Source organism: Pistacia vera, unplaced genomic scaffold (assembly GCF_008641045.1).
Source record: "Pistacia vera cultivar Batoury unplaced genomic scaffold, PisVer_v2 Contig949, whole genome shotgun sequence".
Lineage (NCBI taxonomy): Eukaryota > Viridiplantae > Streptophyta > Magnoliopsida > Sapindales > Anacardiaceae > Pistacia > Pistacia vera.
This window is the reverse complement of record NW_022196833.1, coordinates 207,334-231,543: the sequence shown is the minus strand read 5'-3', so window position 1 is coordinate 231,543 and position 24,210 is coordinate 207,334. Positions and strand designations below refer to the sequence as shown.

Below are 24,210 nucleotides of genomic sequence, written 5' to 3'. Positions count from 1 at the left end.
GATTACAAGAAATTACTTGGGTTATGACTTATTAAGCAAGTGTTTGTGAAAATGTCAACCGATAATCCTAGATTCAATTTCTTGTTGAGCCCATAAGTAGTACCTTTGTTAATGATTTACTTGGGAAGTCACAACGGTGAGTCATTATGGGATAACTTCTCCTTAGTGAGAAGTTATGAGATAGCTTCTTCTCAATGAGTTGTTATGGGATAACTTTTCTTAAGAATTAGTCGAGGTGTGCATAAACTGACCCAAACATCTCAGTTTAAAAAAATGTAAACCACTAAAAGACAGGCATGAGAATAAATTCTTTGATTTACTAATGTTGGAAAAATCCCAATTCCCACTTATGATAAAAGAAATGGAGTTTGATTAAAAGTTAGAAAAAAAATTAGCGTATTTAATTGTCAATGATATCGGCCAATAGGTCACAGGCTGCAATCTTTAGCTTATTATTTTGTGGCCCAGATGCCCGAAGAGTGATTTGATGAAGACAGATGATTAATTGGTGAGTAAAGTTTGGTATGAAATAATAATATCAACCAAAAGTGAGTTGTTATTAACTTATTATCTTCCCCACATATATAAAGTGTAATTATCAATGGTGATGAGTCATTTCAGTTCATTAATCAGGATGACACTTCGGCTATCACCTGCACATTAAACTTCTGCAAGGAGTTTCAATTATCCTTACAAGTAACGTTAGATTCACAATCTAATCTCACAATCTTTGACGTGACAGTTCATCATTGGATAGCTCGCAAAATGAATCCCACCTCCTTGTATGGGTCCTACTGCTACATGCCTATTTGCGAGCTAACTAATGATGAGCTATCATGTCAGAGGTTATGAGAGAAGGTTGTGAGATTGAATTATGGACTTAGCATTATTATTATCCTCACTTTTGCTTTCCTAATTCTGGATCCAACCATGCTTTTGTTGCAATTAGAAGACAGACAGTGAAGTGGACTACAAAATTAGGATGCAGAAAGATGGAAAAATATGAGTAGCAATTTAACCCCTGCACAAAACCAAACCTGGAAAGAACATTTTCTTTACAATGATATCAGTATGAGTCTGTCTTTTAGTAGGCTTCTTGTTGTTTCAGAAGGGAATAATTACAATCACATCTGCATACAACTTATTAAATGAAAAGCCTCTCAGTTGGACATACCACATTCATGCATTACAATCAAATTTCACAATATCAATCGATACAAATTCAATCGAAGCAGCTGCAATGGTCTAGAAGACACCAAGAGAAGAAAAATACACGGGAACGGGTTTATAAGTAAAACAATTGGGAACATAAGTTGAAGTTCGTTTTTTGGGAGGATCCGTGGACTCAATGGCCGGTTGGTTTAGGTATGCATACTTGCTCTTTGTCCACCTGCTCATAATAGTTAAAAAGATGCTAGTTAGATCAATATTTACTCAATTTAGCATTTCTTGCACAGCTATACTAGTTCATAGAATTCTGGTTTTCGGAAAGAAAGTATTGCTGTTAAGTCACAGCCAAAGATCTGAGGATATTTCTACTGACCAGTCCTTTATTCCGACACGCACTTCGTTGATGATTTTGTCTTGTTTGCTAATGGTGGTGCTGGACAAATTCCTTTCGGAAGCGTCATTATCCTCATCATCCTTTAAGGATTCCACAAACTGCTTGTAGTCTTCCTCCTGCATATCATAAATTTTAACTAGAATCAGAAAACTCCAATGTTTAAGCATACAAAAGCTTACTATGGACTAATTTGAGACCCCCTCTATCAAACTACATGATTAACTTTACCTGCATATAATTTTTTGAGTATTATGGAAGACCCTAATAGACTAACATTTTAAAGTGCCAGCAACAAGAAAAAGCCTTAGGCGTATTCATCACCCACAGCAAGGTAATTTACTTTCAGAAAGTATCCAAACACGGGGAAGCAACTGGATTTATCGCGCAAGACATGAAGAAGAGGAATGTTTATGTGTCTATGTTGTGGATTGTGAATGTGCATTTTGGTGATCGTGACTACAAATCTTATTAAGAATTTCAATATGATATTGACAAGGAAGACAACTGATCCATCCAATAATAGTATTACTTCAAGAATTCTATTCACTCACTCTTGACCTGTTTTGGGAGGGATGAACTTCGAATCAGCTATTTGCAAAAATATTAAGATGGTGGACTCATTATCACAAGGATAGCAATTACAACATCCATTTATGTACAAATTTTTGGAAGAGAAAAACTTGTTGATTCAACCCTCCAACAACTTGTTTCTAAAGATAAATCCTTTCGGCCTTTTTTCTCTGGTCACGTTTCACAATTGATCAGCAACATTGACCCCTAAAGGTAGCCAGTTAACTGATCATTAGAATGTAATTTGACCAGAGCCTACATCAATCAATACAAAGCATGGTCTATGTGGTCATTCAATCTGTTCCAATTTTCTTCGTATGAGCCAAATTATGCAATCAGTATCATCTAATTGTTATTAGCACCATAATATTTTTTGCATCATCTAATCACCTTGAACCATATGCTCTAGGCTTGTATCAAAAGGTTATCTATATACTGTAACATTCCTTAACTGGACAATATCTTTGTTGAGGCGTCATAGTAATTGGCAAACCATATGCAACAGTTACAATAAAACAAGAGTGGAATAAGGCATTCAGATGTTATGCAGAGTTAACTGTCATGATTGTCCAATGAGTGCTTTGATCACATAACTTATATGCAGTATAAGATCTTACAGAGAAATTACGAGCCCTGATACGTGCTGCAGCCTTAATAGCAGCAAGGAGATGATCTTCTTCATCAATGCGCTTCTGCCTCCAGAACCTAGCAATCTCTTGCTTCGTTATGCTCTGTGTAACAGTCTTCCAGAATCTTCCAGTTGGAAGTGGTGGAGGTGGTGGTGGTGGTGGGACTGCCTGTTTTGTCTTCGCACCAGCGCTTTCAGTTTCTACCTTTATTGGCTTCATCTCGAAACACCCTTTCACTGATTTCCTTTTCTGATTTTGCCAATAATACACAGTATGCAATCACTATATGATAGAAGACATAAAATTAACAAATAAATGCCACCAAGAATTACATTCATAGCCAACCCCCATAGCTACTAATCCTACCTACCTTTCAACTATGATTGATAGAAGAATTTCCCACAAATCTGCCCAGTTGTTTCCACAAAGTTCAACAATATATGACCCCCCCAGCGTGTCTCTGCATCTAAAAGAGCATATGAAGGAAATTTTGACTGGTAGATGTAACCTAAATTTTCAAGTAACAACTGACTAAGTTAGCATATAGAAAATCCAAATTCCATAATGTGGTAACTCCAATTCTTGCAAATTGATGGCGGTCAACAATAATCCAAACAAGCATTTCTCAATCGCACCTAATCACTGTACAATAAAATTTTCTTTTCTTTTGTACATATATAATAGGAATCTAGCTTTGGATAAGGATTCAGAATCATTCACCAAGCCAAAGCCAATATTTAATAAAATAAATTAACCATCCCACAACCCAGAAAGCTCAATGGACGGTTTTGGTTTGTTCCTAGACCCAATAGATAATTGGGCAACAATACCATTAAAGATTACACCTCCTTTGAAATTCGGAACAAGAAAATCATAACTTCATATGATTAAACAGAATCTTTAAGATGCTAATAAAATTCACTGAAAATTAAAAATTTATCCACCTCACAATAGAAATCATCATGGTTTTTCAATTTACTCTCAAACCCAGAAAAACTTGAACTGTATAAAGCAAAATTATATAAACTATATCAAAATATTGAATACAGAGATAAATGAAATAAAAATCCATAACATAAATTAAAAATGAAAATGAGCATATCTAAATGAGCACCCCATCAAAAATACAAAAACGGAACAGAACAGGAGAGCAAATTGTTCAAGTCTCTGTGGAGATCCGAAAAGCCTTGGTCTTGAACCTATATCTCGGAGCTCTAGGTATGGCTTGACTGGGTCCAAAATGAAAGACGCGGCCAGGAGTCTCAGTGAGCGGAGGCCCATCATCGTAAATGAATCCAACATGAAAACCACAACTATTGCATTTAATCTTGGTCCTGTTTCGCTGAATTCCCCAGTAGTTTCGAGTTTCAAAAAAAGGTCTCAACTTGTCCTCTTTTTCGAAACTGAACTTGGTGTCATCGATCAAAGCGAAGGAGAGTGAGCCCTTGTTTCCCGCCTCGAAGTAGAAGTCGGCCGGATAGAGATGGGTGGTCTTCAGGTTCAGATTGCTCCCGCACTCGCTGCAGCTGTAGATTGAAGCCATCCTCGTTTTGTTCAGTTTAGTTCTGCGCTTCGTTTATGAGGATGAACGATAAAATCAAGGAAGATGAAAGATTTTTCATTCCAATTTGGAAACCGTGTTGCTGACTTGCTGGTCTTCTACTCTTTGTATTGTGTTGGCAATTGCGAGTTGCCACACATTATCGAGGCTTGGAATTTCAAAGTCATCGCTCTCGAGGGTTGAAAATATCTTATTTATTAATTAATGACATAATTTAACCTGTTTTTAATAAATTGGGAACGTTGATTGGTACAAATCTAGTGTATTGGATAAAAAATATTTAATATTTGTAATTAAGGAAAATAATTGAAAAATGGTACCAAATTCAATACCGTGACACTATCATAATCTCGATTAATTATGAATTTTTTTTTTTTAGAAAACTGAATAGCGTCACGTCATTTAGTATATAAATTTGGTGTGTATTCTTCAATAACGGTAACATTACTGTTAATTAATGATATAACCTAAAGTCTAAACCCAAGTAAAAGCTTGTATTCTATGGGTAGAGATGATCAAAGGACACCGTTTCATCGGCCAAACGGGCCAATCAACGAGAAGTTGAGCCCTAACCAGAGACTAAGTAAAAATACGAAATAGGTCCAATATTATGAAAGGTTGACAAGTGTCAACATCTAACGGGCCTAAAAAATCATCGAACTCAAGCCATTTAGCGTCTTTATTTAGCTTGGCGTTCAAACATCTTGTCCTCACAAGTTGTCTTACTGGACAGACGATGACTTACGTTTAGCAAAACTTTAGTTGGCGGTTTTCATGCTAATTTAGCTTTAGGGGATGCCTATGGGACGGTTAAACCAGGATATATGGTTAGTCTTACGGATCCAAATCTTAAATGGATTATGGTTCTTCGAATTCATACTTCGAGATTAGAAGACTTAATGGCTTCTAGTGATGGAATAGCAATTCAGTATAGGTTGATTTATCAATTGATAAACTCTGTTAATCCTATACGAATGAACTTCAGTACCGATACTGAGGTTCATGGCCTGAGACAGGATTCTATAATTCTAATTCGACCTACGGTAGCCAATGCTAAGGATCTTACGTGGCCGAAACAATGGGTTATATATATATATTGTCATGCTTTGTTGTGGGGTAAATCCACTTACATGGATTCATATATCTTAAGAATACACCGTCTTTAGTTACGTGTACTCAATTAAAGGATTATTTTACTTGTAAGTTTACTAAATATTATTCCATTGATAAACATCAATTTGGGTTATATAATTGATGTTTGTATATATATATATATATATGTGTGTGTATGTGTGTGTGTGTGTGTTCCACTTACATATATTAACATCACGTGTCTTAAGGATGCATTGTCTTTAGTTACATGTCATTTCTTTAAAGGGCCAGTTCACTTATAAGTTTACTAAATGTTACTTCATTGATAAACATCAATTTGGGATATATATATAGTCATATTTTGTTGTGTGGTAAATCTACTTGTATGGATTCACGTCACGTGTCTTAAGGATACACTATCTTCAGTTACGTGTTATTCTTTTAGAAGACTACTTTATTTGTAAGTTTACTAAATGTTATTTTATTGATAAGCATCAATTTGTATTGACAGTTAGACTACGTGTCATCTCATGAAAGAATTATTTTACGTGCAAGCCCACCCTAGGTTGCATGTCACTTTCTGTAAGGGTTACTTAACTGATAAATCCACCCAGACAATATTATATAAAGAGGTCTCACGTCCCTAATGAGAGGATCTTCTTATTCTTTTTAGAAATATTATCTTCTTACTACGAAAACCATCTCATATGTTCTTAGAAATAGTTATAATTGAGGTGGTTTGACTCGTTTGTACTTTAAAAATACACAAGAAAAACAATAAAATAATAATGAATGGGAGATTTACACCTTACATTTAAACCATTTGTATAAATTTTCTCACAAGATTTACTTACTTTTGATGAAAGTATTTGATTAATTTAAAAAAAAAATGTACAATAATATATTATAATTTGATTGATATATAGAGGACATAAAATGGTGGGAAGACTCTGGTAACCGGTATCATACCACAACTCAAAAATCTTACTTCGTGATGTAGAAGAGGGACATAATGGATAATGCAACATAACACGACGCCGTATCCGTTTGTTCTGGTTTTGGCCGCCACGCAACTACGGGAGGGTATTTCAGTCAGTCCACCAAAACAAGTAGTAGATCGGTTAACCTAGGCTCGCATTTTCTCTATAAATACGCGCGAGGGGAGCACCAATTCATTTCGTTTGGGTCTTTCTCTGCGTAAAATTCAGAGAGGGCAAGGAGGGGCGAAATCTCGATCTCTCTCTCAGTCAAATAGACGCTAACTTAACAGATTCGAAAATAGAAACTGGGAAAAAAGAGAATCCACCATAATTTTAAAACAGAAAAACAAAAACGTTTCTTCAATACAAATTTTTGCTCTCGCTTCTTTCTGAAACCCTAGCTCAGCTTAGGGTTTTCTAAATTTGATCGTCATGGACACGCGGTTTCCTTACTCTCCGGCGGAGGTCGCCAAGGTCCGCCTGGTGCAGTTCGGCATTCTCAGCCCAGATGAGATTGTAATTTTTCTCGAATCTCTTATAATTTCTTAGTGGTCTGTTTGGTTGCTGAGAATTCACAGCAAAGAAATAGAACACCGAGACTTGGGATCTCACAACGAGTACTGATTATTCTACTCGTTGCGAAATCATATTTTCTCTTTTGGTTTAGTTTTTAATTGCTAAGCTTCTGAAAATGAGTTATAGGGGGTATCATTTGTTTTTGGTGGATGAGAATAGAATTGAAAAGAAAAAAAGCTTTAAACTCAAGGGAGTACTTACTGAGCTCGGTTGTATTCATATTTAAGTTTTTATTATACTTGCTGTTACTTTTTTTAATTAAATGCTGTTTGTAACTTATTGAATGATTGGTGTTTGGTGTACACAGAGGCAAATGTCAGTGGTACAGATTGAGCATAGTGAAACAACTGAGAGGGGAAAACCAAAGCCAGCTGGTCTAAGTGATCCTCGGCTTGGTACAATCGATAGGAAGATGAAGTGTGAAACTTGTACTGCAAACATGGCTGAGTGCCCGGGTCATTTTGGGCATTTGGAGCTTGCTAAGCCAATGTTTCACATAGGTTTTTTGAAGACTGTCCTCAGTATTATGCGATGTGTTTGCTTTAATTGCTCGAAAATCCTAGCTGATGAGGTAACAATACCCCTGGTCAATAGTATATATTGGTTTTGGTCTGAGTTCTTCATTTCTACTAGTATATGTCACTGCAGAATCATAAAGTTCCTAAGAATTTTGATTATCTTTTGGCATGGATCACATTGATGGAATTTTCATTTTAGGTTATTCACTAGCCTCAAAGAATGGTAGATAGTATCTGAAGGCAAGAATTTCGCGTTTATTTATGCAAAATGCTACTGAAAACACAACATGATAAAAACTATGATTGGATAAACGCGAATCAAAAGGATGTATGAGCATGACGAGTTGAAATTGGTCATGCATTTAGACACTCGTGTATGTTTATGATTAAGAGAGATATAGTTGGAAAGGAGTTTTCTTCTTCCAAAGGTGGACGATGGACCTTACTAGGCTTTCAAAGTTGCAGTCTGAAGTTGGTTTTCTTTGTCTAGTTGCAGTCTGAAGTCGGTTTTCTTTGTTTACTTTGTCTAAAGTGTTGGAGAGGTCTCCCTTCTTCTTTTTATTTTGTTTTCTTAAGGCAATTCAGATATATATCGGTACCGCTTGCTTGTTTCTTGGTACTTCCAATTTTAAATTTAAGGATCTTCTCATTCATTTATTTGTGATTTGATTGTTTTTCAAACAGGAAGATCACAAGTTTAAGCAAGCCTTGAAAATAAGGAATCCCAAGAACAAGCTTAAAAAGATTCTGGATGCATGCAAAAACAAAACTAAATGTGACGGAGGTGATGAGATTAATGTCCAGGGTGAAGATGGTGACGAACCTGTTAAGAAGAGTAGGGGTGGCTGTGGTGCTCAGCAGCCTAAGCTGACTATTGAAGGCATGAAGATGATTGCTGAGTACAAGGCTCAAAGGAAGAAGAGTGATGATCAGGATCAACTTCCTGAACCTGTTGAAAGGAAGCAGACACTTACTGCCGAAAGGGTAATTTATTATACATGTAATATGTTACTGCCTTCATTTTATCCTCCTTGTTGTATGATGCTAAGTTTCATTATGTGTATCTCAGGTTCTTAGTGTTCTAAAGAGGATTAGTGATGAGGACTGCCAACTGTTAGGGTTGAATCCCAAGTATGCTCGTCCGGATTGGATGATTCTGCAGGTCCTTCCCATTCCTCCACCTCCTGTGAGGCCCTCTGTGATGATGGATACCTCCTCCAGGAGTGAGGCAAGTATTTACTCGTTTTCTTTCTTGTGTAGAATTATTGCCTTACTCATTCATCTTAGATGAACAACCTCTACTTTCCCTTTTAATGGTACATGGGGATTTAACTCCTATGAAATTTTATGTACTGCTGTTCTAGTATATTTAAAGTGAACACGAAGGATCATTTATATGAATTCTTATAACATGTTATTGCTGAATCCAGGACGATTTAACTCATCAATTGGCAATGATTATTCGGCACAATGAGAACTTGAGGAGACAGGAAAGGAATGGGGCACCTGCACATATCATATCGGAATTCGCACAATTGCTACAGTTCCACATAGCCACATATTTTGACAATGAATTGCCTGGGCAGCCAAGGGTATGGTTTCTTATGCACAGAAGCATACACAGGATACTCAGAAGATATATGTTTAAACATGTATATGTAACATCTTCGTACATGTTGTTAAATTCATTGTGGAGGTATCTTCTTTTATTCAGGCTACACAGAGATCAGGTAGACCTATTAAATCAATATGTAGTAGACTTAAGGCAAAGGAAGGACGGATCAGGGGTAACTTGATGGGTAAGCGAGTGGATTTCTCAGCTCGAACAGTTATAACACCAGATCCAACCATCAACATTGATCAACTGGGAGTACCATGGAGTATTGCATTAAATCTCACTTATCCAGAAACAGTGACCCCGTATAACATTGAAAGGTTTAAACCTTTTCACGCTTTTAATTTTTATCCTTGCTAGTCTTTCTGCTATCTGTTGTCATTGGAGCCTTTTTTCATTTACAAAACAGGTTAAAAGAGCTTGTCGAATATGGGCCACATCCTCCACCTGGCAAAACTGGTGCTAAATATATCATAAGGGATGATGGTCAAAGGCTTGATCTTAGATACTTGAAGAAAAGTAGCGATCACCACTTGGAACTTGGTTACAAGGCACTTTCCTTGTCCAGTTTTGAAATAGTTACAGGGTTTCCTTAACAAGCACTAACTGTTGCTATTGTGATTGCAGGTGGAGCGGCATCTCAACGATGGAGACTTTGTTCTTTTTAATCGTCAACCTAGTCTTCACAAAATGTCTATCATGGGACATAGAATCAAGATTATGCCATACTCAACTTTCCGCCTAAATTTGTCTGTCACTTCACCGTACAATGCTGATTTTGATGGTGATGAAATGAATATGCATGTTCCTCAATCATTTGAAACTAGAGCGGAAGTTTTGGAGTTAATGATGGTGCCTAAATGCATTGTGTCCCCTCAATCGAATCGGCCTGTAATGGGCATCGTCCAGGATACACTTTTAGGATGTCGTAAAATCACAAAAAGGGACACCTTCATAGAGAAGGTGATATTGGCAACTACTATTCTGTTCTCACTCCCTTTGGGTACTTAAATATTTTTATTTCTTGTGGACAATATGGGAGTCTAATTTTCTCTTTGTTTTTGCAGGATGTATTCATGAACATCTTGATGTGGTGGGAAGATTTTGATGGCAAAATTCCTCAACCAGCCATTTTGAAACCACGGCCTCTTTGGACTGGAAAACAAGTTTTTAATCTCATTATCCCTAAGCAGATAAATCTAATGAGAACTGCTGCCTGGCACTCGGATCTTGACAAAGGCTTACTTACTATAGGGGATACCCAAGTCCGTATAGAAAAAGGGGAGCTCCTTACTGGAACCCTTTGCAAGAAGACACTTGGCACATCAACTGGAAGTCTTATTCATGTTATTTGGTAGGTTCTTTGGGTATGAGCAAGGACTTAGGTATTTTTAAGCATTGCTGAACTATAGCCAAAGTATGATGAATAAAAAATCTTGCATAGTCAACATATTGAGTCCTCCCAAAATATTCATCTTTCTTTGTCCTGAAGAAAGCACAATATATTTGATTAGAGAAATATAAAGCTCAAATCCCTAGATAGGGAAAGAGGAAAGCTGAATATCTTTGGGAATGACTGACAGCTATAATTTTGAGTAGAACAATTTAATTCCTATCTAGAGTATGACAAATGCTAGGAGTGAAACTGGGACTGCTATGCTGTTTATGCTTTAAGAAATTGTTCTTGCAAATACTACTTTTTCGTATTCTTGAAAATTTTCATGCATACAGGGAGGAGGTTGGTCCAGATGCAGCTCGCAAATTTTTGGGGCATACACAGTGGCTTGTTAATTATTGGCTTTTGCAGAATGGTTTTAGCATTGGAATTGGGGATACAATTGCCGATGCGGCAACAATGGAAACAATTAATGATACTATTTCGAAAGCGAAAGATGAAGTGAAAGGTCTAATCAGGAAATCACAAGAGAAAAGTTTAGAGCCTGAACCTGGACGAACTATGATGGAGTCATTTGAAAACAAAGTGAACCAGGTGCCTAAGTGGAACTATTTCTAATATTTTACTTCTGCTTTGGATATTGTTAGTTATTACTAATTTCTGTGTAATGTTCAGGTATTGAATAAGGCTCGTGATGATGCTGGAAGTAGTGCGCAGAAGAGTTTATCTGAGAGCAATAATCTTAAGGCAATGGTGACAGCTGGATCCAAAGGAAGTTTCATCAATATATCACAGATGACTGCTTGTGTGGGGCAGCAGAATGTGGAGGGTAAACGTATTCCCTTTGGGTTCATAGATCGGACATTGCCTCATTTCACGAAAGATGACTACGGGCCAGAAAGTCGAGGGTTTGTGGAGAACTCATACCTGCGTGGATTGACCCCACAAGAGTTCTTTTTCCATGCAATGGGTGGTAGGGAAGGTCTTATAGATACTGCAGTTAAGACTTCTGAGACTGGGTACATCCAGAGGCGTCTGGTGAAGGCTATGGAAGACATAATGGTTAAATATGATGGCACTGTTAGGAACTCATTGGGTGATGTAATCCAATTTCTCTATGGGGAAGATGGTATGGATGCTGTCTGGATAGAAACGCAGACACTGGATTCTTTGAAAATGAAGAAATCAGAGTTTCATAAGACTTTCAGATTTGAGATGGATCAGGAGAACTGGAACCCAAATTATCTGTTGCAAGAATTTATTGACGATTTGAAATCAATCAAAGAATTACAAGATGTTTTTGATGCTGAAGTTCAGAAGCTTGAAGCAGATAGATTCCAACTTGCTACAGAGATTGCAACCTCAGGTGATAGTTCTTGGCCTATGCCTGTTAACCTTAAGAGACTTATCTGGAATGCACAAAAGACTTTTAAAGTTGATCCACGAAGGCCCTCTGATATGCACCCAATGGAAGTGGTGGAAGCTATTGATAAGCTCCAGGAACGGCTGAAGGTTGTCCCTGGTGACGATCCATTGAGCGTGGAAGCCCAAAAGAATGCCACCCTATTCTTCAATATTTTGCTGCGCAGCACTTTTGCCAGTAAAAGAGTGTTGCAGGAGCACAGGCTTACTCGTGAAGCATTTGAATGGGTTATCGGTGAGATAGAGTCACGATTCTTGCAGTCACTTGTGGCACCTGGGGAAATGATTGGTTGTGTTGCTGCACAGTCCATTGGTGAACCTGCCACTCAGATGACTCTTAATACATTCCACTATGCTGGTGTGAGTGCAAAGAATGTCACTCTTGGTGTTCCTAGGTTGAGGGAGATTATCAATGTGGCTAAGAAAATTAAAACACCTTCTCTTTCAGTTTATCTAAAACCTGGAGTTAACTCAACAAAGGAAAAGGCCAAGAATGTTCAATGTGCATTGGAATACACCACACTTCGTAGTGTTACTGCAGCTACAGAAGTATGGTATGATCCGGACCCAATGAGCACAATAATTGATGAGGACGTTGAATTTGTCAAGTCTTATTATGAGATGCCAGATGAGGAGGTTGCGCCTGAAAAAATATCTCCTTGGTTGCTTCGTATCCAGTTGAATCGTGAAATGATGGTTGATAAGAAGTTAAGCATGGCTGCCATTGCTGAAAAGATCAATCTCGAGTTTGATGATGATTTGACTTGTATATTTAATGATGACAATGCTGAGAAACTTATCCTGCGTATTCGTATCATGAATGACGAAGCCCCGAAGGGTGAGCTTAATGATGAATCAGCGGAAGATGATGTTTTCCTGAAGAAGATTGAGAGTAACATGCTAACAGAAATGGCTTTACGAGGCATTCCAGATATCAACAAAGTATTTATTAAAAAGGGTAAATCAAACAAGTTCGATGAGAATCAAGGATTTAAGTCGGAGGACGAGTGGATGCTGGATACAGAAGGTGTTAATCTTTTAGCTGTTATGTGTCATGAAGATGTTGATGCAAGGAGAACAACTAGCAATCACTTAATTGAAATTATTGAAGTTCTTGGGATTGAGGCAGTTCGTCGGGCACTGCTGGATGAATTGCGCGTGGTTATATCCTTTGATGGATCTTATGTGAATTATCGGCATTTGGCTATCCTGTGCGATACCATGACCTATCGCGGCCACTTGATGGCCATCACTCGTCATGGAATCAATCGAAATGATACTGGGCCAATGATGAGATGCTCATTTGAAGAAACTGTGGACATTCTTCTTGATGCTGCAGTGTATGCTGAATCGGATTATTTGAGGGGTGTCACTGAGAATATAATGCTTGGCCAGCTTGCACCAATTGGGACAGGAGACTGTTCCTTGTATCTCAATGATGAGATGCTTAAGAATGCCATTGAACTTCAGCTGCCAAGTTATATGGAAGGTCTGGAGTTTGGCATGACACCTGCTCGTTCTCCCATTTCCGGAACTCCTTATCACGACGGCATGATGTCTCCAAGTTACTTGTTGAGCCCGAATCTCCGTCTGTCACCTGTTACAGATGCTCAGTTTTCTCCTTATGTTGGCGGAATGGCCTTCTCACCTACTTCTTCTCCGGGCTATAGTCCATCATCCCCTGGATACAGTCCATCGTCCCCTGGATATAGTCCCACCTCGCCTGGATATAGCCCCACATCACCTGGATATAGCCCCACTTCACCTGGATATAGCCCCACTTCACCAACCTATAGTCCCAGTTCTCCAGGTTATAGCCCAACAAGTCCTGCCTATTCACCTACTAGTCCATCTTACTCTCCTACATCGCCTAGTTACAGCCCCACCTCTCCAAGTTACAGCCCTACCTCTCCAAGCTACAGCCCCACCTCTCCAAGTTACAGCCCAACCTCTCCAAGTTACAGTCCAACTTCACCTAGTTATAGTCCTACGTCTCCGGTGTACAGCCCCACCTCACCTGCATACAGTCCTACCTCACCTGCATACAGTCCAACTTCGCCGTCTTACAGCCCAACATCTCCTTCTTACAGCCCAACATCACCTTCCTACAGCCCAACATCACCCTCTTACAGCCCCACATCTCCATCATACAGCCCCACTTCACCAGCGTATAGCCCCACCTCTCCTGGGTATAGCCCAACTTCTCCAAGTTATAGCCCAACCTCACCAACCTATAGCCCTACTTCACCAAGTTACGGTCCTCAGTCTGCCAAATACAGTCCATCACTGGCTTATTCACCAAGCTGTGGGGGTAAACGTATTCCCTTTGGGTTCATAGATCGGACATTGCCTCATTTCACCAAAGATGACTACGGGCCAGAAAGTCGAGGGTTTGTGGAGAACTCATACCTGCGTGGATTGACCCCACAAGAGTTCTTTTTCCATGCAATGGGTGGTAGGGAAGGTCTTATAGATACTGCAGTTAAGACTTCTGAGACTGGGTACATCCAGAGGCGTCTGGTGAGGCTATGGAAGACATAAGGTTAAATATGATGGCACTGTTAGGAACTCATTGGGTGATGTAATCCAATTTCTCTATGGGGAAGATGGTATGGATGCTGTCTGGATAGAAACGCAGACACTGGATCTTTGAAAATGAAGAAATCAGAGTTTCATAAGACTTCAGATTGAGAGGATCAGGAGAAATGGTGCTGTTCTAGTATATTTAAAGTGAACACGAAGGATCATTTATATGAATTCTTATAACATGTTATTGCTGAACCCAGGACGATTTAACTCATCAATTGGCAATGATTATTCGGCACAATGAGAACTTGAGGAAACAGGAAAGGAATGGGGCACCTGCGCATATCATATCGGAATTCGCACAATTGCTACAGTTCCACATAGCCACATATTTTGACAATGAATTGCCTGGGCAGCCAAGGGTATGGTTTCTTATGCACAGAAGCATACACAGGATACTCAGAAGATATATGTTTAAACATGTATATGTAACATCTTCGTACATGTTGTTAAATTCATTGTGGAGGTATCTTCTTTTATTCAGGCTACACAGAGATCAGGTAGACCTATTAAATCAATATGTAGTAGACTTAAGGCAAAGGAAGGACGGATCAGGGGTAACTTGATGGGTAAGCGAGTGGATTTCTCAGCTCGAACAGTTATAACACCAGATCCAACCATCAACATTGATCAACTGGGAGTACCATGGAGTATTGCATTAAATCTCACTTATCCAGAAACAGTGACCCCGTATAACATTGAAAGGTTTAAACCTTTTCACGCTTTTAATTTTTATCCTTGCTAGTCTTTCTGCTATCTGTTGTCATTGGAGCCTTTTTTCATTTACAAAACAGGTTAAAAGAGCTTGTCGAATATGGGCCACATCCTCCACCTGGCAAAACTGGTGCTAAATATATCATAAGGGATGATGGTCAAAGGCTTGATCTTAGATACTTGAAGAAAAGTAGCGATCACCACTTGGAACTTGGTTACAAGGCACTTTCCTTGTCCAGTTTTGAAATAGTTACAGGGTTTCCTTAACAAGCACTAACTGTTGCTATTGTGATTGCAGGTGGAGCGGCATCTCAACGATGGAGACTTTGTTCTTTTTAATCGTCAACCTAGTCTTCACAAAATGTCTATCATGGGACATAGAATCAAGATTATGCCATACTCAACTTTCCGCCTAAATTTGTCTGTCACTTCACCGTACAATGCTGATTTTGATGGTGATGAAATGAATATGCATGTTCCTCAATCATTTGAAACTAGAGCGGAAGTTTTGGAGTTAATGATGGTGCCTAAATGCATTGTGTCCCCTCAATCGAATCGGCCTGTAATGGGCATTGTCCAGGATACACTTTTAGGATGTCGTAAAATCACAAAAAGGGACACCTTCATAGAGAAGGTGATATTGGCAACTACTATTCTGTTCTCACTCCCTTTGGGTACTTAAATATTTTTATTTCTTGGGGACAATATGCGATTCTAATTTTCTCTTTGTTTTTGCAGGATGTATTCATGAACATCTTGATGTGGTGGGAAGATTTTGATGGCAAAATTCCTCAACCAGCCATTTTGAAACCACGGCCTCTTTGGACTGGAAAACAAGTTTTTAATCTCATTATCCCTAAGCAGATAAATCTGATGAGAACTGCTGCCTGGCACTCGGATCTTGACAAAGGCTTACTTACTATAGGGGATACCCAAGTCCGTATAGAAAAAGGGGAGCTCCTTACTGGAACCCTTTGCAAGAAGACACTTGGCACATCAACTGGAAGTCTTATTCATGTTATTTGGTAGGTTCTTTGGGTATGAGCAAGGACTTAGGTATTTTTAAGCATTGCTGAACTATAGCCAAAGTATGATGAATAAAAAATCTTGCATAGTCAACATATTGAGTCCTCCCAAAATATTCATCTTTCTTTGTCCTGAAGAAAGCACAATATATTTGATTAGAGAAATATAAAGCTCAAATCCCTAGATAGGGAAAGAGGAAAGCTGAATATCTTTGGGAATGACTGACAGCTATAATTTTGAGTAGAACAATTTAATTCCTATCTAGAGTATGACAAATGCTAGGAGTGAAACTGGGACTGCTATGCTGTTTATGCTTTAAGAAATTGTTCTTGCAAATACTACTTTTTCGTATTCTTGAAAATTTTCATGCATACAGGGAGGAGGTTGGTCCAGATGCAGCTCGCAAATTTTTGGGGCATACACAGTGGCTTGTTAATTACTGGCTTTTGCAGAATGGTTTTAGCATTGGAATTGGGGATACAATTGCCGATGCGGGAACAATGGAAACAATTAATGATACTATTTCGAAAGCAAAAGATGAAGTGAAAACTCTAATCAGGAAATCACAAGAGAAAAGTTTAGAGCCTGAACCTGGACGAACTATGATGGAGTCATTTGAAAACAAAGTGAACCAGGTGCCTAAGTGGAACTATTTCTAATAATTTGCTTCTGCTTTGGATATTTTCAGTTATTACTAATTTCTGTGTAATCTTCAGGTATTGAATAAGGCTCGTGATGATGCTGGAAGTAGCGCGCAGAAGAGTTTATCTGAGAGCAATAATCTTAAGGCAATGGTGACAGCTGGATCCAAAGGAAGTTTCATCAATATATCACAGATGACTGCTTGTGTGGGGCAGCAGAACGTGGAGGGTAAGCGTATCCCCTTTGGGTTCATAGATCGGACATTGCCTCATTTCACCAAAGATGACTACGGGCCAGAAAGTCGAGGGTTTGTGGAGAACTCATACCTGCGTGGATTGACCCCACAAGAGTTCTTTTTCCATGCAATGGGTGGTAGGGAAGGTCTTATAGATACTGCAGTTAAGACTTCTGAGACTGGGTACATCCAGAGGCGTCTGGTGAAGGCTATGGAAGACATAATGGTTAAATATGATGGCACTGTTAGGAACTCATTGGGTGATGTAATCCAATTTCTCTATGGGGAAGATGGTATGGATGCTGTCTGGATAGAAACGCAGACACTGGATTCTTTGAAAATGAAGAAATCAGAGTTTCATAAGACTTTCAGATTTGAGATGGATCAGGAGAACTGGAACCCAAATTATCTGTTGCAAGAATTTATTGACGATTTGAAATCAATCAAAGAATTACAAGATGTTTTTGATGCTGAAGTTCAGAAGCTTGAAGCAGATAGATTCCAACTTGCTACAGAGATTGCAACCTCAGGTGATAGTTCTTGGCCTATGCCTGTTAACCTTAAGAGACTTATCTGGAATGCACAAAAGACTTTTAAAGTTGATCCACGAAGGCCCTCTGATATGCACCCAATGGAAGTGGTGGAAGCTATTGATAAGCTCCAGGAACGGCTGAAGGTTGTCCCTGGTGACGATCCATTGAGCGTGGAAGCCCAAAAGAATGCCACCCTATTCTTCAATATTTTGCTGCGCAGCACTTTTGCCAGTAAAAGAGTGTTGCAGGAGCACAGGCTTACTCGTGAAGCATTTGAATGGGTTATCGGTGAGATAGAGTCACGATTCTTGCAGTCACTTGTGGCACCTGGGGAAATGATTGGTTGTGTTGCTGCACAGTCCATTGGTGAACCTGCCACTCAGATGACTCTTAATACATTCCACTATGCTGGTGTGAGTGCAAAGAATGTCACTCTTGGTGTTCCTAGGTTGAGGGAGATTATCAATGTGGCTAAGAAAATTAAAACACCTTCTCTTTCAGTTTATCTGAAACCTGGAGTTAACTCAACAAAGGAAAGGGCCAAGAATGTTCAATGTGCATTGGAATACACCACACTTCGTAGTGTTACTGCAGCTACAGAAGTATGGTATGATCCAGACCCGATGAGCACAATAATTGATGAGGACGTTGAATTTGTCAAGTCTTATTATGAGATGCCAGATGAGGAGGTTGCGCCTGAAAAAATATCTCCTTGGTTGCTTCGTATCCAGTTGAATCGTGAAATGATGGTTGATAAGAAGTTAAGCATGGCTGCCATTGCTGAAAAGATCAATCTTGAGTTTGATGATGATTTGACTTGTATATTTAATGATGACAATGCTGAGAAACTTATCCTGCGTATTCGTATCATGAATGACGAAGCCCCGAAGGGTGAGCTTAATGATGAATCAGCGGAAGATGATGTTTTCCTGAAGAAGATTGAGAGTAACATGCTAACAGAAATGGCTTTACGAGGCATTCCAGATATCAACAAAGTATTTATTAAAAAGGGTAAATCAAACAAGTTCGATGAGAATCAAGGATTTAAGTCGGAGGACGAGTGGATGCTGGATACAGAAGGTGTTAATCTTTTAGCTGTTATGTGTCATGAAGATGTTGATGCAAGGAGAACAACTAGCAATCACTTAATTGAAATTATTGAAGTTCTTGGGATTGAGGCAGTTCGTCGGGCACTGCTGGATGAATTGCGCGTGGTTATATCCTTTGATGGATCTTATGTGAATTATCGGCATTTGGCTATCCTGTGCGATACCATGACCTATCGCGGCCACTTGATGGCCATCACTCGTCATGGAATCAATCGAAATGATACTGGGCCAATGATGAGATGCTCATTTGAAGAAACTGTGGACATTCTTCTTGATGCTGCAGTGTATGCTGAATCGGATTATTTGAGGGGTGTCACTGAGAATATAATGCTTGGCCAGCTTGCACCAATTGGGACAGGAGACTGTTCCTTGTATCTCAATGATGAGATGCTTAAGAATGCCATTGAACTTCAGCTGCCAAGTTATATGGAAGGTCTGGAGTTTGGCATGACACCTGCTCGTTCTCCCATTTCCGGAACTCCTTATCACGACGGCATGATGTCTCCAAGTTACTTGTTGAGCCCGAATCTCCGTCTGTCACCTGTTACAGATGCTCAGTTTTCTCCTTATGTTGGCGGAATGGCCTTCTCACCTACTTCTTCTCCGGGCTATAGTCCATCATCCCCTGGATACAGTCCATCGTCCCCTGGATATAGTCCCACCTCGCCTGGATATAGCCCCACATCACCTGGATATAGCCCCACTTCACCTGGATATAGCCCCACTTCACCAACCTATAGTCCCAGTTCTCCAGGTTATAGCCCAACAAGTCCTGCCTATTCACCTACTAGTCCATCTTACTCTCCTACATCGCCTAGTTACAGCCCCACCTCTCCAAGTTACAGCCCTACCTCTCCAAGCTACAGCCCCACCTCTCCAAGTTACAGCCCAACCTCTCCAAGTTACAGTCCAACTTCACCTAGTTATAGTCCTACGTCTCCGGTGTACAGCCCCACCTCACCTGCATACAGTCCTACCTCACCTGCATACAGTCCAACTTCGCCGTCTTACAGCCCAACATCTCCTTCTTACAGCCCAACATCACCTTCCTACAGCCCAACATCACCCTCTTACAGCCCCACATCTCCATCATACAGCCCCACTTCACCAGCATATAGCCCCACCTCTCCTGGGTATAGCCCAACTTCTCCAAGTTATAGCCCAACCTCACCAACCTATAGCCCTACTTCACCAAGTTACGGTCCTCAGTCTGCCAAATACAGTCCATCACTGGCTTATTCACCAAGCAGCCCTAGATTGTCACCTGCCAGTCCTTACAGTCCTACATCTCCAAATTACAGGTATGTCAAAATGCAATATGTGCTGAATCTTAAAGTTTCTTAGAGATGTCATATCTGCTTGATTGACTTAGTTTCTGATTTTCATATACTTTACCAGCTGTTATTTGGCTGCCTTACAGTATTTTGGTCATTATTGTTGTTGTTGTTCTTGTTAAACCTTGATCCTGTGTTTTGATGCAGCCCAACATCTTCATCATATTCACCTACGTCTCCATCTTATTCTCCTTCAAGCCCGTCATTTAGTCCTAGCAGGTAACATGCTCTAGATTATTGTGTTTAACAGGTTTCAAAAGCATCTTTTATGTTGTCTCTGTATGTGGCTAGGAAAATTAATGTGATATTGTTTTTTAGTTAGAGGAGTGTTGATTTGCGTTGTTTCAGTTGCTTTGAAAGCTTAAAGTTCTATGTTTCTGTTGTTTTTCGCTTTACAGTCCATATAATTCTGGGGTTAGCCCTGACTATAGCCCGAGTTCTCCACAGTACAGGTAATAAGCAGACTCTCCTATCTAAGTTCTTGAAGTAACACTTTCTGTAATTGTAATTTAAACTGAAAGTTTACAAATTTGGTTCTTACAATTTCTTCTTTTATATTTTTCCGGGCAGTCCGAGTGCCGGATACTCACCTAGTGCGCCAGGCTACTCTCCATCATCTACTAGTCAGTACACCCCACAGACAAACAGGGATGACAAGAGCACCAAGGATGATAAGAGTACGAAAAATGACCGAAGCAAGAGATGACCAAAGCACTCGCTAAATCTTTGTTTATCATCGAGGTAGAGATCTGGGCAATTATCCAGAAATTGATATATCACCATCATTCTCGGACGTCATAGTATTTAGTGGCTCGTTATTATCTTGTATTATTACTGTATCACTAGTGCTTTACTGAGAAACAAGGGATATTCACGTTACAAACTAAGACTTAGAGTGATCGAGAAACACTTCCAACCTGTATAAACTTGCACTTTGTTTCTTTTTGTTTAAACAAATTTGCTGCAGACTGGGTTTTACCTCTGGTGTAAATCTTTACCGACTAGGTTGACCCATTTCTATTTGTACAATTTTTTAAAGTATGGACATTCGTTGCACTCACAATTCTTGCAATTACAATTCTCTAGTTTATACCAATTTTTTAATAACCAACCTGGGGTGAAACCCAGTAAAGTTGGCGAGTTTCAGGTTGATTGGGTCAAACCTGGTGACAAAACTTTTAAAATTAAGTAAATATACCTCTGAAAATTATCGTTAAGTCCTTATAGGTTTAAGATTTAGCAAACACATAAAATACAAATCGGTCGACGACTGATTGGCGGTAGTGACACCCCATATGCAATCTCAATCGTTCCTTGAGCTTATTTCCTAGAAAATCTATCTAAGATCTAATTCGATTTTGTCTAGATCTCACCGATGTCGGTGTCAATAACCTTTCTCGTCACTCTGAAAATATTCCTCTCTTCCTTCCGACTAAAACCCATCTTACCACACTCTCATTAGCCTCGCCAATTGTCAGCAAAAGCTGGCTGTTGTTATGACCAATTTTGTTCAATTTTTGATAGATTCACTCATCTGAAATCAACTCCGTTATCACCATTGCACTCATTAGCACTTTTTCTTTAAAAACCTGAATATTTTGGCCTTCAATTATTCGCTGATCATCATCTCAAATTTTAAGATTTTGGATAAATAGGGAAAATGTTAATCTAATCCAGTGAAGCTCCTAGGTCTGGTTAAACCGGTCACATCAAGCTAGGTCAGGTTTTAAAACATAGTTTTTGCAACAAACCCCGAAGGAAATTTTGATGCTATAAATCAGTTTTTCATTTGACTTTCAATCTGGCTCTGGATTTTGTACCAAAAATCTATAAAATGGCTAGAGACCAGGATTGGACGCCGACCTTTAAAAAATTACAATTGATTACTCAGCAAATGTATATTAAATTGTAGCCGGCTATGAATGATTCTTTCTTTAGGTACTTTCCATTGATCCAGTTCTCTCTTTTCTGTCTGCTTAAACCTTTTGACTCTTTCATTTGCTTTGCTTACTACAAATACAAATCACTTGTTAGAATCACCAGTTCTAAGATCTTCATCAAAATTTGGAGAATGGAGAAGCTATCAAATTTCAGAAGCAAGATCCTTTCATGTCTACCAAAAGCTGCATCTCCAGTCACCTTCCAATTGAGCCCACCATCCAGCCCAGTTGCTAGAAAAGGCTTTACAGCTCCAACCATCTCCATGATTCCCAAGGAGATGAGAAGGAAACCCAAAACTGAGAGCTTTGTGGCACAAGAACCAACCTCACCAAAAGTTTCATGCATGGGCCAAGTTAAGAACAAGAAGAAGAAAAATATGTCAAAAACTCAGCCAGTTGTTGTTTTGCAAGAAAGCCCACGAAATTCATCTCCAAAAGAGATGAAAAAGAAGCCCTTTGCAAACAGAAAATCTTTCAATGGAACAAAACAAAGCGATAAAGTTGTTGAAAGGGTTCCTTCTTTGGGTCAAATGAAGCAGTTTTCAAGCAGTCGCGGAATGTTAAATAATTTTGATTGGACAGCTTGTGAAAAAGAAAAAGAAGAAGCCATTGTTGAACGTGGAGAAGAAGTTTCCATTGAGCCAAGGAAAGAAGTTAACTTGTGGAAGAGAAGAAACAAAGCTTCTCCTATTCATCTGCAAGTGTAAACTTTAAGCAAAGGATTGCTTATTCCCAATTCCATCCAAGAATAAGAATATACTATTCCTTCCCAGATTCTCCTCATTTTATTTTATTTTATTTTGTCACATTATTATCCTTCAACGTTCATGTACAATTTATTCAATCAAGAAATGATTTTGTTTAAGTTTTGAGATGAACAATAATGTGCTCAATTATTGAATCAAAGTTTATGTGTGTACCTCAACTACTCAAACCTTCTAGGTTTTTTATTCTTTTTTAATCGAGGTGTTCAGGCTAGGGGTGTTTAAAAAAAATATAGAAACCGAGCCGAACTAAATTTTTGGTTATCCGAAAAACCGGTTTAGTTTCGTTTAAAGAAAATAAAAAACCGAATTTTTGGTTTGATTATCAGTTTAGGAGAATATGGAAACTAATTAACCGAAACCGGTTTATTACAAATATATAAAATATTAAATTAAAACAGGTTTTCCCCTTAATCGGTTCGGTTTTGATTCAGGAAAATTCTTAAGCCGAAAAAATTGTTCGATTCACAAAATCGGTTAACCGGTTTTGAACACCCCTAGTTCATGCCAGTTTGATGAAATGATTATGATATAGTGTATTACCTCTTAAAAATAAAATATACTTGGTGGGATCCTCACAAAAAGGAAAAAAAAATTGCTAGGTAACGATCAAATGATGTTACATGTGTTTATTCATACCAGACTTAACCAAAATTTTTAGGGATTTGGAATTTAATTTAATCCAAGTCAAATATAGGCTGAATATGACATGTGGAATAAAAAACACTTGACACGTGGATATTCATATCTTTTTCCTTTAAAAAAAAAAAAAATCCAATCAAATGTATAATTATTATTATATTTGATATAAGAACTAAGAAGAGAATAATTAAACTTTGAAAATTAATAAGGTTGAAAGTTGACACTTAAGCCCACTGTTAACTTTTGATTTTTTCTTAATTAATCTTTTGCATTATCTTTAACTTTAATTGTGGTGTCAACTCATGTTTTCTAGTTGGCCAGTAATCAAGTTTCGGGGAAAAAACGAAAAGGCCCTCAAGTTGAGAAAGAACTTTAGACCCCTACCTATTAAAATCAATCTCCGTCCCCCCCCCCCCCCACATAGGTTTTGAACTACTGAAATAACCGCCCTTGTAAGAATAATAATCGATTAACGAAAGACATTAGTTGTTTTTGTGAATTTCGATTTTACCCTTTATATTATTTCAAATAGATTCATTATTGAGATAAATCATTACAAAATTCAATTGTTTTTTAAATTGCTCCAACTACAAGATGTAAACTAATTGTAATTTGTAAACATGTAAAACATCGGCTCGGGTAAAAGCCCGGGTCGGGCTTACCCAGGTTAGGCTGGGCCCGCCTACCTATGTTTGGTTGAAAAAGGGCGAACGACTTGTACATACCCAAAGTTATATGTAATGACAAGTTGGTACCTAAAAG

At 38.7% G+C, this 24,210-nt stretch overlaps 5 protein-coding genes across 6 annotated transcripts; 3 read left to right on the top strand and 2 right to left on the bottom strand.

Annotated features, from left to right (window-relative positions):
• Positions 1-1,027: 1,027 nt before the first annotated feature.
• On the bottom strand, positions 1,028-3,337 carry LOC116120861. Of its 2 annotated transcripts, none has more exons than XM_031406833.1 (4): positions 3,134-3,337; positions 2,752-3,045; positions 1,544-1,680; positions 1,028-1,390 (listed from the first exon to the last, which is right to left on the bottom strand). In XM_031406833.1, the coding sequence occupies exons 2-4, from the start codon at positions 2,980-2,982 to the stop codon at positions 1,246-1,248; spliced, it is 513 nt and encodes a 170-aa protein (XP_031262693.1). In that variant the 5' UTR covers positions 2,983-3,045; positions 3,134-3,337; the 3' UTR covers positions 1,028-1,245. The 2 variants fall into 2 exon arrangements, with proteins under 2 accessions (XP_031262693.1, XP_031262692.1); XM_031406832.1 differs by having other exon boundaries at positions 2,752-3,012; positions 3,134-3,332.
• Positions 3,338-3,775: 438 nt separating this feature from the next.
• Positions 3,776-4,483, bottom strand: LOC116120862. The gene has a single exon (XM_031406834.1). It carries the CDS (start codon positions 4,304-4,306, stop codon positions 3,923-3,925), a length of 384 nt encoding a protein of 127 aa, XP_031262694.1. The 5' UTR covers positions 4,307-4,483; the 3' UTR covers positions 3,776-3,922.
• Positions 4,484-6,607: 2,124 nt separating this feature from the next.
• Positions 6,608-14,464, top strand: LOC116120829 (DNA-directed RNA polymerase II subunit 1). The gene is made up of 11 exons (XM_031406800.1): positions 6,608-6,912; positions 7,280-7,543; positions 8,175-8,474; positions 8,560-8,718; positions 8,921-9,082; positions 9,205-9,425; positions 9,515-9,656; positions 9,733-10,068; positions 10,173-10,459; positions 10,837-11,095; positions 11,177-14,464. Exons 1-11 carry the CDS (start codon positions 6,829-6,831, stop codon positions 14,462-14,464), a joined length of 5,502 nt encoding a protein of 1,833 aa, XP_031262660.1. The 5' UTR covers positions 6,608-6,828.
• Positions 14,465-14,520: 56 nt separating this feature from the next.
• On the top strand, positions 14,521-21,093 carry LOC116120828 (DNA-directed RNA polymerase II subunit 1). The gene is made up of 11 exons (XM_031406799.1): positions 14,521-14,532; positions 14,710-14,871; positions 14,994-15,214; positions 15,304-15,445; positions 15,522-15,857; positions 15,962-16,248; positions 16,626-16,884; positions 16,966-20,069; positions 20,250-20,321; positions 20,501-20,554; positions 20,673-21,093. Exons 1-11 carry the CDS (start codon positions 14,521-14,523, stop codon positions 20,806-20,808), a joined length of 4,785 nt encoding a protein of 1,594 aa, XP_031262659.1. The 3' UTR covers positions 20,809-21,093.
• A 766-nt stretch (positions 21,094-21,859) lies between these two features.
• Positions 21,860-22,864, top strand: LOC116120868 (uncharacterized protein At1g76070-like). Its single transcript, XM_031406838.1, has one exon. The coding sequence runs from the start codon at positions 22,021-22,023 to the stop codon at positions 22,747-22,749; it is 729 nt and encodes a 242-aa protein (XP_031262698.1). The 5' UTR covers positions 21,860-22,020; the 3' UTR covers positions 22,750-22,864.
• Positions 22,865-24,210: the final 1,346 nt, after the last annotated feature.

What these genes read in the sequence shown, in the direction of transcription:
- LOC116120829 (XM_031406800.1), top strand. Translation starts at nt 6,829, where the DNA reads ATGGACACGCGGTTTCCTTACTCTCCGGCGGAGGTCGCCAAGGTCCGC. An exon ending in AATTGCCTGGGCAGCCAAGG is followed by an intron (nt 9,083 to 9,204) that starts GTATGGTTTCTT and finishes TCTTTTATTCAG; the next exon opens with GCTACACAGAGATCAGGTAG. An exon ending in ACTTGGAACTTGGTTACAAG is followed by an intron (nt 9,657 to 9,732) that starts GCACTTTCCTTG and finishes TTGTGATTGCAG; the next exon opens with GTGGAGCGGCATCTCAACGA.
- LOC116120868 (XM_031406838.1), top strand. Translation starts at nt 22,021, where the DNA reads ATGAATGATTCTTTCTTTAGGTACTTTCCATTGATCCAGTTCTCTCTT.
- LOC116120828 (XM_031406799.1), top strand. An exon ending in ACTTGGAACTTGGTTACAAG is followed by an intron (nt 15,446 to 15,521) that starts GCACTTTCCTTG and finishes TTGTGATTGCAG; the next exon opens with GTGGAGCGGCATCTCAACGA. An exon ending in AGTCTTATTCATGTTATTTG is followed by an intron (nt 16,249 to 16,625) that starts GTAGGTTCTTTG and finishes TCATGCATACAG; the next exon opens with GGAGGAGGTTGGTCCAGATG.
- LOC116120861 (XM_031406833.1), bottom strand. Translation starts at nt 2,982, where the DNA reads ATGAAGCCAATAAAGGTAGAAACTGAAAGCGCTGGTGCGAAGACAAAA. An exon ending in TCAGGGCTCGTAATTTCTCT is followed by an intron (nt 1,681 to 2,751) that starts GTAAGATCTTAT and finishes TATGATATGCAG; the next exon opens with GAGGAAGACTACAAGCAGTT. An exon ending in CGTGTCGGAATAAAGGACTG is followed by an intron (nt 1,391 to 1,543) that starts GTCAGTAGAAAT and finishes TATTATGAGCAG; the next exon opens with GTGGACAAAGAGCAAGTATG.
- LOC116120862 (XM_031406834.1), bottom strand. Translation starts at nt 4,306, where the DNA reads ATGGCTTCAATCTACAGCTGCAGCGAGTGCGGGAGCAATCTGAACCTG.